Below are 13,712 nucleotides of genomic sequence, written 5' to 3'. Positions count from 1 at the left end.
TTATTTAATAGTATAATTTCTCAATGTGGTGTTACAATGGTAGGAAAATAAATAAACTGTTATGTTATATTGTTTATATTTATGTTATATTTATGTTATATTTATTTTTTATATGAATGAATATGAAATAGTTTTTTAAAGCAAACAATGTTTTAGTTAGTTTATTATAATGTGTATATATATTTGCATAAAATACATTGATATTATATGCTTTAAATAACAATATAAAATTATTACATATAATGTAACATTTGTATTAATCATTTTGATCATCTTATTAATTTCATTACAATAATGGTATTAAGATCAAATATCACTTACAAATAAAAATAAATGTCATGATAGTATACATAAATAAAAACTCGTTTAAATATATGGGATATCCCCCCAAATTTTAGCATATATATGATGTCTATGTTTATAAACAAAAAAGGGTGATAAGTATTAAATGAAAGATCTTCATAAGTTATAACAGTTTTATTTGTATTATTCAAAAAATTAATACATATAGATACATTATAATATTAAAAGACATAAACAAATAACAGACAAGAACAAAACAATCATAAAACAAAAAAATATGTTATGATGGTAATTTAAATAAATACCATTCATGAAAATAAATCGTTTTATTAACAAAAATTCTCTAATATACTGTGGTGAAAAATATATGTTTATTTATGAGGGAAAAAGTAATATAAAGGTTTTCCAATAATATTTTTTTGTTAAATGGAACCATGTTCATCATTCTAAGAAAAAAAAGATAAATGGATGATTATATAAAATGTTAAAATTTGTTTCAAATTATAAATATGTACACTTATTAAAAACAATATATTTTTTAACAATTGTTGAAATAAATTATTATATTATTAAAATATGTATACTGTTTACAGAGTCGACATAGATGATATAAATATGGTTCTTTCTTTTTTCAACAATGTATCCACTTAAGTTAACAAACATTTTTTTTAATTCTCCATTTCTAATATCATCTTCAGAATCAATTTCAGCTTGGAATAAATTTGCACTTTCTACTATTTTATTTTCAAAATATTTTTTATTTTTACGGTTGTGATCAATTATATTTGCTGAAGCCATGACAATCATAGTTTTGTTTTTTGATATCTACAAAATTAATAAAAATATATTGCATAAATTATTGTGAATAATATGAGAATTACGATTTATAACGAAATAGAAGAGGAAAGGTTTGCTTACTTTATATTTTGCAGCTATAGCATAAAAATATTTCTCACGAGACCATGGCCATTTTTTCCAACGTTGTTGTATCATTACTAAATTTGGAGTGTACATACGGACAATTTTTTCTAAAAAAAATATTATAAAATTGCATAGATATAATTAAAATATCATGATTTTGAAGATATGGGAAAGAATAAACAGTAACAATAATATGTTAATTTTGGTAATTATTTATGTTTAGTATACTTTTAACCGAGCCTGGATAAAAATAATTGCCACTATTTGGATCCCACACCTCGTTTATTATTTCATTATACTAATGGAAGCAAAGAGAAATATATGTATATAAATTATAATAATTTTTTAATTTCAATTTAGTTTATAACTTTTGATGTTGTTCGTTGATTGATACCTTATTCGGATCATCAATTATATATTTAACTTTTTGAATTTTTGTATGCTTTTTATGTTTTTTTTTATAAAAAACCATATACTCAGAAGGATTTCCACAACACTTTTTATAACCATCTTTACTTGTAGCATGATGTTCTAAATGTTTTAAAGCGTCATTCATAAATTTGCACGCTTTTCTAGATTCATTGCGATTGGTACATAGTAGGTGTTTGTTTTTTTTATATATTTTTTCTGAACTGTCATTGATAAAAATGAACATATTTTTAATGTGTACAAAAATAAAGTTATTGTATTTATATTATAACATTGTTGCAAAGACATACATTTAATATTTTCATAATGAAATATGTAACATATATTATATATATTGTTGTATTTTCTTACGTAGGATAACGTTTTGTATCTTTTTTTGGAACAAGCTCAGTTGCAAGGGTTTTATTATTCACATATATGGGGATGATTAAAAGAAAAAAAACAATTTGAATATAAAACTTATTCATTTGGGAACTTTGCAAACTATTAAAATATATATCAGTATTTTTTTTAATTAAAAATTAACAACTCGGAAATATGGAGACGTGTAATTAAAATTGAAGCTAATCATTTTCTCCAATAAAATATAAAAACTATTATTTAAACGGTAAATGTGTTCTTTTGTCAAATTTATAAGTTTAATATATTTTTTATTTAAATAATTCAACCACAAAACGACACCAATGACAGAAGCTTTCATAAATAATGAATATCAAAAATAACTTTAATTATATAATTGATATTTTTAAATATAGCATTATGAATACACATATTTTATATTTTTATGATTGATCAAACTCAATTTAAAATTTATAAAACAGTTCATTACATATCGAAATACACATATACTTGGATTAATAAATAAAAGATTATAGTAATATAAATATTATATTAAATAATTAATTTAATATGAGAAATGCAGTTAATTCTATATATTACTAATACTACTATAATAATAATATTATGATAATTACACATTTGTGATTTTGTATCACTTTTAATGCAAATTTTACTAAATAAAATTTTTGGAGCAAAATTGTTAGTTTTATAAAAATGATTTATTGGTAGTAATGTTGACACCCATGCCTTTTTATAAATGAATACAAATTATAATTTTCCTTTTAATGATAAAACAAAGTATATATTAAATTAGAAAAAATACAAATAAAATATGAAGTAAAATATGAAATAAAACATGAAATAAAATAATGAAACATAAAGTTGTAAAGTCAAGAAATATATAATGTAATTAATTTGTTTTTTAATTATAATATTCTTAATGGGTGGGTGTTAATTTTTTATGGGGGAAAATTATGTTTATGGATCAAGGTTATGTTTATGATTGATGGTTGATTGTTTATGGTTCTGGGATAATGTAATTACATTTTTTATAATTAAATATATTCATGATTGTGTATGTTTAATCTGGAGATGATGTGTAAATATAGAAGGAAACAAGGGGTAGTGTGATTAATATGAAATAGGTGATAGTATTTTTTTGATAAATATATAGATTTAAAATGATTAAAATAGTATATTAGATATATAAATATTGGTTATATATGACAATTGTCTATTATATAAAACTTGTTAATCAGGAGTTATATTGAAATATGGAGATTATAATATACAATGAATTTGTTTGTTTGATGAAAGATTTTATTTAGCAAAAGTTATAATTTTGAATATTGCTGTGCATTATATGAGCATATTGTTAGTGTTAATTAAGGACATTATGGACATATAATAGATAGTGATAAAGTATAGGTTGATATATATCGACAATATAACGTTGTTTATAGATATTATTATGCTTCTAACATTTTTTAAGTTTTAATTGTAGCTACTATTCTTTTGTATTTTACATTTGTATTAATAGAAATTGATTTATACGCCATAATTTATTTATCATAAGGTATAATAATAGATTAATCACTATTAATTTTTAAACTTTATATTTTGAGGTATATATACATTTGGAATATATTATAAGTAGTTATTTGAAAAAGCATAAGTATATTAATAAAATTTAATGTTATAGTTCTAATAATTATAAATGTGATAGATAAAATGTGTTATTATTATATGACTATACATATAATCTAATAAAATACCAATAATTAATATTGAAATGTTGTTTTATTGCGGGAACTTTATACAATTAAATATTAATTTTATCAAAAAGACACATAATACATTATAAAGGTATCATTTTTATACATTTGTTAAAGGTCCAATTTGGGATATGTGGCTTTATATTATAAAAAACTGGATAAATAAAGAAAATGCTAAAGACTCAATTCATGTTAAATTCCATATTAACGCGTTTTATATTATCATTATTTTACCATATAATTAATAAAATATAGAATTTATAACAAATTATTTGAATGCGTATACACTGATAACTATAGTAGTAGAATATATAAGATAAAAATGGACAATCCATAAAATTTAGCGAATATTTACATAAATTTATATATTAAAAGAGAAATATATCTTTCTCCTCTTAAAGGGCAACATAACAACCTATTTACAAATATTTTTTTATTATACTTAAAAATTCCATCAATAGTTATTTATGTGTTATATATTTACTAAGTATTATTTTAAAAACGATATGCTTTCAAAGACGTATTTAAGATTATAAATAGGATTTCAGTGCTAATTGTTTTAAAGAATGGAAATTATGCGTAAAATAAAATATAAATTTCCCAATAAGGTATACATATAAGTTGAAGTATATACGAATAAAAAAAAATTATTTAATCCATTAAAATTTTTTTTTAATTTATCTATATTCATTAAAAATAATATCAATTTATATAATTTGGATGTGAAGTAACATAAATTAATTTGAAAATACTATAATTTTTGAGAAAATATATTATATTTTATAAGAAACAAATATATAAAAATTTAATCAATCTTATTAAATAATATTTATATGCTTTTAAGGATTATAGCAATAATATATTTCTCAATTATTCCGATTTGTACAATATATTAGTTTTTGGGTGCCATTTATTAAAACAAAAGATATGATATTGTTTATTTTCTTTATTAAGGCATATGTATAAGAAAATATATTTTAAACTCATTACAATGCCACTATAAGTTTGTGATAGAATTATACCGAAAGGTATTAAGAATAATAATTTTATGTATAAATTTATATACATATTATAAAAAATGTATTAAACAACCCTGTATTTAAGGTGAATTAGCTAATTATCATAAACCAGGAATGCATCATTTCTTTAGTAATAATATTATTTTATATTAATTACTGAAAAACTTTTAATATATTTAACTACAGACAGTTGTTATATATAGGATTAAAGTAATTCGTCACATATTTGATGCAGTGTATATAAAACAGCATGCTTTTACTCAAATTATAAATCAAAAATAAAATCTCATCACAATGGATAGGTATATGGTATATGGATTTTTTAATAATGTTTTCCTTTACATTTTTTGATATTGTATTATATATAAATATCATTAAACTTTAATAAAATTTTCAATAATGCACATTTCTAATAATTTTAAAAAAAAAATTTTAGTGTAGTATCTTCCAGTATATAACGAAGAATTTAGAATATGATTCGAGTAATGAAAGATATAAATTTAAAGATGATAGAGATTTCACAATATATTGTACTGATGGAAAATGTGAAGAGGAAATCGATAAAATTAGTGCTGCATGTTTATATTTTTTTGATCAATTCTTTAAGGATAATTCTGTTGCAAAAAGTAACGTCAATATTGTTGAATACATTATGATATGGTTAAGTTATATGTTAATACAAACCCAAAGTAGAGAAAACAACAGTCTAAATAAATTTTATACTAAACATATAAAAAATGGTGACCAGTATAAAAATAATATAGAAGGTGTTACTGCTTATAAAAATTATAAGGATATTATAGATAAAAATGATTATTTTTTAAGTATGGATAAGAGCATTATATCTAAATTATATGATGCATTAACATCATTATGTAGTATGTATTTTAACGATGATGGACACGACCCAAATTGCGATCAATGTAAGAAAGCTGCAAATACGTTTGTTGAAAGATATGAAGAAACTATCAAAGATCCTAATATTAGTAAAAATGGTTTATATCGTAAAATATTATCTATTTTATATACTTTATCAAATGATTATGATAATTTAAAAAAGAAAAATAACGATAGTTCATCCTTGCCATCGATAAAAACAAAGATTTATATGCCAATATATGGATTTTCATCATTAATTTTCTTGATAGAAAACAATTTTTATATACTTTTTTTGATTTTTGGTATAATAATAGTTTTTATAGGAATTTATTATAAGGTAATAATAAGAAATTAAAAAAATATTTTCATTATATATATATAGAAACACTAATAAACAAATCATACGTTTCTTAACATTTTATATTAGTATTCGTTATCTGGATTTCGGAATCGATTTAAAAAACTATATTTAAGGAAAAAACTAAAAAAAATGAAGAAGGAATGGACCATTAATATATGATTCGAAGAGCAGTGATTATTCCATGAATAGTAATAATGGTTGATATATTTTAAGAATTTGTCTATTTTGAAATAAGTAATTTTGACCATAATTTTGTGGTTTATAAGAATAATTAAATAATATAACCAATTAAATATAATGTTATATGTTTGTACAGTTTTTGCATAATTTTTATATAGTTTTTATGTTGTGGGACCCATATAGGGATTAGGATTTTGTATTTTACTTAATTTTTTATAGTTTGATAATATTTATTAGTTTAAAGATTTGTTTTAAATATATATATAGTAAAAAAATTATTAAAAATATGTATAGAATAAGTTGGACTTTTTAATATTTATATTAAGTCTAAATATGTAAGAAAAAATGAGTATGAAAAGGAACGAGTAAAGTAATATATTTTGACAAACTATAAGAATTGGATTTCGTGTTAATATAACTTAATGGTAAATGTGTTGAATTATGTATTTTTATGTTTTATTGTTAAATTCGTGATAAATATATTTAAGAGTTCTTATTAATTGTATCATAATTTCTTTTATATAAGAAGTGTTAATTGGAGTTTATGGTTATATTGAGACATAGCCATATACGGGCATTTGTTTTATTTGATGGGTAACTGTATTTATTAAAACATATTATTTGTATCATATTTATTTGAATTTAAATTATATTTTAATAACCGAGCAGTATAATATTATTATATATGAAGGTATAAATTATAATAAAATGTGTTTTAATAGATTGTTTACATTATAATTTAAAATAGGTGTCAGTTTATTTTTAATATCAATTAAATAAATTACACATTATTGTAATAAACAATCAAAAAATATAAATATATATTTAAGTTATATTTATATATAAAGTATTTTTTATTTGAGGATGGTGATCGATATATTTTATGATATTTGTATATTGATATACAATTGTTAACAAGTTTTATGACAATAATAAAGTACGAAACATAAATTTTTAACGTAAAAAAAATGATCGAACTAATATAAAGGGCAATCATAGAGAAAATGTAGTTGAATTATAGCATTGATTAATTGATTTCTTCACAAAATTGAATACATTGAATATATTTTAATTCAAACGGAAGGAGAAATTACATACTAAACAATAATTTTTAAAGCGGTCAAAATATTGTGATGGTAATTTAAATAGGGACTACATATAAAGATAAATTAATTTGATTAAAATATCGATTACAATATTAAAGTGTTGAAAGAGTTATACTTGTGGTATACTGGTGTTTACTCGATCAAATGCGTTGTGCTATGCTTAGGATATTTGTATATGCAAGTCCTCTCTCTTTTTTATCGTTGGCAAAGTCGGTAGAATTGCCAGAATCATAAATCTACGAAAAAAATGGAAAATAAAATATGTGAATATTTTGTGTGTGAATATCATAAAATATATGAATTATAAAGTATATTTTCAATAAATGTTAAAATGAGAAAAAAATGATTATTTTTTGATATTGCTTACAGCATTGATATAAGTAACATCAACTTTATCTTTGTCCCCTGTTTTAATTACAAATCCAGCTATGTTAGTATCCAATTTGGCTAATGCTTCCTCAGCATCAATGTCAGTTTGGATTGGCTGGGTACTTACTAACATTTCTTTTATATCAGTTTTATCATCATTTTGACCGAGATAATTTAGAGCTCTTGAAGGACAAAGAATTATAATTGTGTCACTTGAATGCTACAAAATGAATGGATAAAAAAATATATGTATTGTGTAAATTAATGTATAATATGTATAATAATATGAATAATAATATGTATAATAATATGAATAATGAAAAAAAAATTGGGTTACTTTATAATTTGCGGCTAAAGCATATTTTTTTATGAGGGGTGTATAATTAGGATCTGTGTTAAGTTTTTCAAGCATGACTAAATATTTGGAGTATACACGAACAGGATTTCCTAAAAAGATGATTATTTTGGAGATATAAATGAAAGATGCGTAAATAGTGATAAGGAGATATTAAATTGATTGATTATTTTTTATGTACCATTAATAAACTTGCCACCAGAGTTGTTGTTATCATCGAAATCCCAGAGGTCCTTTAATAAGTTAGAGTACTAATGAAAAAAAAAATATGGATATATATAATAATGATTATTTAATTTGAAGTTATTTTTACATGTTAAATATTGTTTGGTATTTGATACGTTAGAGGTAGAAGGGATCGTAAGATGAAGTCTTCCAATATCCATATTTCCAATTTTCTTAGAATATATAGTTTTGTCTCCATTTTCTGTAGAATAGGACGAATAATCGTCTATACCAGTCTTGGAAAGTTTTATTAAAAGTTCTGAAGCTTCCATTATATGATTTATTGCTAATAAAATTTCATCAAGGTCTGTACATATCAAGTTTGTGGATTCCTCAAATCTTTGATTCGAAATATTATTGGTGAAAGTGGGATTATTTTTAATGGGTAAAAAAAAGAAAGAAATGAATTTATAAAATGGGATTTAGAATATTTAATAATTATGGATATTTATATTATATGTATATTATATTTATATTATATGTAAATATTTCTCGACATTTTCATACACTGTTTTTTGGGGTTCGGGGTTGGCCTTAGTAACATCTGAAGGCTGTTCGCTTGCAAATGCTACATTCTGCGTATATCCTACGAGACTTAAAAGTACCAAAGCAATCTTAATATATCCTTTACTCATTTTTGGATTTGATAAGTAAAAAATTTTAGAAAGTGTAAAAATAGGTTATATAAGTAAGTTTGAAATGGAAGGAAAAGAATGTGCACGGAATTTATAAAAAATTAATACTTAAAAATAAAAAATAAATTTATATAATTAATTAAACGAGAGATTATTTAAATGTGAAATTATTAAATGTGAAATTATTAAATGTGAAATTATTAAATGTGAAATTATTTAAATGGGAAATTATTTAAATTAACTCATTGCAATGGAAGAAAAATAGCACACACAAATTATAAAGCACACAAAATATTATGATTTTAAGGGATCAGGGCTCATGGTTATATTGAATTATATTATCATAATACGTTCATTTTATTAATATTTTATTTAATGAAATTGCTTATTTTTATTCTCCATTTATGTTTTATTTAATAGTGTAATTTCCCAATGTAGTGTTACAATGGTAAGAAAATAAATAAGCCGTTATCTTATATTGTTTATATTTATGTTATATTTTATTTTTTATATGAATGTATATGAATTTTTTTTTAAAGCAAACAATGTTTTAGTTAGTTTATTATAATGTGTATATATATTTGCATAAAATACATTGGTATTATATGCTTTAAATAAGAACATAAAAAATTATTACATATAATGTAACATTTGTATTGAATCATTCTGATTATTTATTAATTCAATTAGAATAATGGTATTAAGATCAAATATCACATACAAATAAAAATATATGCCATGATACTATTTGGAATAAACAATAAGTCGTGATGCTACTGGGAATAAACAATAAGTCGTGATGCTACTGGGAATAATGAATAAATCACGGTTTATTTTTACTATAATGACACAAGTAACAGGACATATAAGTATTATATGAGGAATATGTTTTTTATGGTAACAAATGGGGAAATATCGGAAAACAAAAAGTTTTTTCAATGATGAATCGGAATTAAATCATTATAAAGGAAGGATGCGGATATATATAAGTTCTGAATTACAATATTAAAGATTGACACATTTTAATAAATCCAATATATGATTACATATATATATGGGATATACAAATTAAAATAAAATGTTACAAAAAAGGGAGATTTATAATATAAAGATACTTAAATGTCTCGAATTATTGACATTTGTTTAACTATATCAATTATATCAATTAATTTTTACAGAGTGTGTGATATACTTGAATTTTTGGTTTATTCTCATAATATGAATCAGTAACTACAATACGATATTGGTGGGTACTATGTTTCGGTATAATTATATGGTGATGGTTTGGTATCACTTTTTATTGTTGATGATGTACTTTTATTATATGATATTGTGTGTTCGGTGGAACAGTTGAGGGTTTTGTTTCACTGTTGGATATTATTTTTTAGTAATTTCATTTTTTTGATAACGGATTACACCAAATGTTAATGCTAATGTTGAAATAAAGTAGATATAACTGCAGTTTTGTTATTTTTAACTTTTTTAATAAACGACTTAGCATTTTTTTTGTTTTGTTTATAATTTCTGGGTTTGCTTCACCATAATTATTGGATCCTGGGGTTAATACATTTATTGCCAATAAAAAGGCAACAATATAATGTTTTTGTTAATTTGATTTTTGCATAATTAAGTAAAATGATTACAATATAATAAATGTATAAAACGAATTAATGTAATTATAAAGTTGATTATAACAATAAAATCCAAAATAAAATCCAATAAATAATATTAAGATAGGAATATTTAATATTTTTGGTAATTAAAAAATGTCCAGGGTCCCGATTTAATGTTGCAGATTTATGGGTCCCAATTTAAAAGGTATATAAATTTTAAATAAGTCATATATATTTTGTTCATTATTATAAATATGGTGGTGTAATATCTATAAAGAAAATTATAATATAATTATAATTCAAATTTCTGTATATTTTGATTAAAAAAGGATGGAATTAATCAATATATTCGGTATATGATGGAATTTTGTATTTAAATTATTTGTTGTATTTTTTGTTCTGTGATTGAGATATGTAAAAATAGAGGTGATATAGTGTTTAAATGTTATACGTGTGATAATATGTTTGTGAAATGAGAAAAATAAAAAGTTAACAGAGTAATTAAATTATGATTTAAGGTTTGGGGATGATGATAAATCGGTAATTCCATGGAATATAACGTTTTTATACAATTTGTACAATTTATGCCATTTTTTTATTGGTTGTATTTAATGTTATAATGTCTGATTTATTTGGGGAGTATCATATTTTATATGATTTGAATAGAAATAATATATTTGATGTTGTATATTATGAAATATATTTATAAACAGACTGATTATATACCAATCTATGAAAAAAAATATTTTTACAAAAAAGTGGTAAATAAAATCGAGAATATTATTAAATAAAATTAAAAATTGGAGAAGTATAACAATACGAAACCGTTTAAATGTAAATAGCAACGATGGTTAATGTTTTCATTATATGTATTTATTCATATAAAAAAAATATATGTATCTAATATTTTATTATTTGAATTTATATTTATTATTTTGTCATATACAAGTTCATAAAATATTAGAATCGTAACACTAAATATATTAATGTATTATAAATTATATTAAAAATTGTGTATTTTTTATAGAAAGGTTAATATTTATTTGAAAAAAGAAATAATATTTATAACCATAAATGGTTTTAATGAATATAACGGAATTTATTACAACAATACATTTATAAATTTTATAGAAAGTGGAAAAAGTTAATAAATGAAATAAATTATGTTTTTTATAGACATACAATTTATTTATAAATATTACTATTATGGGAATAAATATCAAGTTATAAAGATTATTTCTAAGTACATATATTAGTTCATTTATTTAACAAATAAAGTTAAAAATGAGAGTCAGTATTTTAAAATATGCTCTTTTTTCAATTTTTATTTGTTCTTTTGAATATGGGAAAAATGTAAGTTACAGATTATTTTCATTTATTATTAATAATATTTGATTGTAGTTTTTGTATCTATTTGTTTTACATTAACCTTATATTATTGTTTGATGTATTGGTAAAACATTTAAGTTAAACAATTAAAATTAATTGGAAATATGTTAATAAATATTTCATTTCTTTGCAGGAATTATGCCTTGAAAGGAATATAATAAATATTAGGAATAATAGGATATTATCAGATGGAGATAACCAATTTAATTTACATGAATTTTATGAATCAACTTCGAGTGTTGAAAATCAAGTTAATGACCACGATAATGATGACGAAAAAAATATATCTATTCGAAATACTGTAGATTCACATGTAAAGAAGAATAAAAAAAGTAAGAAATCACTTTATTCAAAAAATGTAGATAAAAAAAGGAAAAAGTTAATTCATGGACATCACAAAGAAATAAAAGAAATAGAAGAAATAGAAGAAATAGAAGAAACAGAAAAAGAGATTGATAATACAAATAATAATAAATTAGCAATAGTACCGATAGAAAATAATTCTGTATCAGAAGAATTGGAAAATGAAGGAAATATCGTAGTGAGTGAGCATTATGAGATCAATTCAAGTATCGAAGACGAATTAAATGATAAACTAGAGTTAAACAAAATGGTCAACGGATTAATTACGAAGGTGGTGTTTTTGAATATGCTTGTTTTTGCGTTATCGGTAAACGAATGGATTGAAATTGGACTTATTATTATGAGTGTAGCCCTTTCATTTGAAATATTTTTTAGATTTTATCAATACCTTAAATTACGTTTTAAAGTATATAAAAGATCCCTCAAAAAAAAAGAATCCCCCAAAAAAAAAACATCAAATGAATAAAAATAATATATTTAATATTTAATGTTACATATTGATATATTATATAAAGTGATTACATATCTATCTATGGAGAGCATATATTATTTGTATTTGATAAACGAATTCAAAGGCGATATTTAAGAGAACAAGTAAAGAAAATGAATCATTATATATGATTCGAAGGGAGTGGTTATTCCAGGAATAGTAATAATGATTGATATAAGAAAGTTTTTATTTTTCACCATAATTTTTGAAGATAATTTTTGATTATAATTTTTAAAGATAATCATAATATATAATGTTATATATGTATAGTTATAATATTTTTACACTGTTTTTGTATAATTTTTATGTAATTTTTATGTTGTGGAACCCATATTCGGGTTAAGTGTTATATTGCATTTAATTTTGAATAATTTTGCATAATTTTTTATAATTTGATAACATTTATTAGTTTAAAGATTTGTTTTAAATATATATAGGAAATAAATTATTAAAAATATGTAAAGGATAAGTTGGAGTTTTTAATATTTATATTAAGTCTAAATATGTAAGAAAAAATGAGGGTGAAAAGGAACGAATAAAGTAATATATTTTGACAAATTATATGATTTGGATTTCGTGTTAGTATAACTTGATGGCAAATGTGTTGAATTATGTATTTTTATGTTTTATTGCTAATTTCTGGTAATCCATTTGAGAGTTCTTATTAAATGTATCATAATTTCTTTTATATAAGTGTTAATTGGAGTTTAAGGCTCAATTGATGTATACATACCAAAATATACAGATATTTGATTTATTTTATGGGAGAGTTATTTGAATTTAATATATGACACCTTCCTGAAATAAAAATATGGATACACATTTAAGTTATATTCATATTATATTGATTATTTGGATTGTGTAAACGGTTTGAAAGAGAAAATTTAAGGAAAAAAATATAAATAATAAAGATAAAAATGATAAGTATATTGATATACAATTAATTACTAACAAGTTTTAA

The 13,712-nt window shown here is 21.4% G+C and overlaps 4 protein-coding genes across 4 annotated transcripts; 2 read left to right on the top strand and 2 right to left on the bottom strand.

Moving 5' to 3' along the window:
• Nucleotides 1–725: 725 nt before the first annotated feature.
• On the bottom strand, nucleotides 726–2,120 carry PY17X_0600281 (fam-a protein; the record flags this gene model as incomplete). The annotated part of the gene is made up of 6 exons (XM_034637448.1): nucleotides 726–749; nucleotides 895–1,128; nucleotides 1,222–1,331; nucleotides 1,453–1,522; nucleotides 1,619–1,856; nucleotides 2,005–2,120. The coding sequence occupies 6 exons, from the start codon at nucleotides 2,118–2,120 to the stop codon at nucleotides 726–728; spliced, it is 792 nt and encodes a 263-aa protein (XP_034493422.1).
• A 2,960-nt stretch (nucleotides 2,121–5,080) lies between these two features.
• Nucleotides 5,081–6,185, top strand: PY17X_0600261 (PIR protein; the record flags this gene model as incomplete). Its single annotated transcript, XM_034637447.1, has 3 exons — nucleotides 5,081–5,095; nucleotides 5,223–6,002; nucleotides 6,093–6,185. 3 exons carry the CDS (start codon nucleotides 5,081–5,083, stop codon nucleotides 6,183–6,185), a joined length of 888 nt encoding a protein of 295 aa, XP_034493421.1.
• A 1,267-nt stretch (nucleotides 6,186–7,452) lies between these two features.
• PY17X_0600241 (fam-a protein) lies at nucleotides 7,453–8,896 on the bottom strand (the record flags this gene model as incomplete). Its single annotated transcript, XM_034637446.1, has 6 exons — nucleotides 7,453–7,548; nucleotides 7,680–7,901; nucleotides 8,019–8,128; nucleotides 8,218–8,287; nucleotides 8,378–8,600; nucleotides 8,769–8,896. The coding sequence occupies 6 exons, from the start codon at nucleotides 8,894–8,896 to the stop codon at nucleotides 7,453–7,455; spliced, it is 849 nt and encodes a 282-aa protein (XP_034493420.1).
• A 2,897-nt stretch (nucleotides 8,897–11,793) lies between these two features.
• PY17X_0600231 (fam-b protein) lies at nucleotides 11,794–12,727 on the top strand (the record flags this gene model as incomplete). The annotated part of the gene is made up of 2 exons (XM_034637445.1): nucleotides 11,794–11,862; nucleotides 12,032–12,727. 2 exons carry the CDS (start codon nucleotides 11,794–11,796, stop codon nucleotides 12,725–12,727), a joined length of 765 nt encoding a protein of 254 aa, XP_034493419.1.
• Between the last annotated feature and the right edge of the window lie 985 nt (nucleotides 12,728–13,712).

This window comes from Plasmodium yoelii (genome assembly GCF_900002385.2).
Source record: "Plasmodium yoelii strain 17X genome assembly, chromosome: 6".
NCBI lineage: Eukaryota > Apicomplexa > Aconoidasida > Haemosporida > Plasmodiidae > Plasmodium > Plasmodium yoelii.
This window is presented reverse-complemented; position numbering and strand designations above follow the sequence as displayed.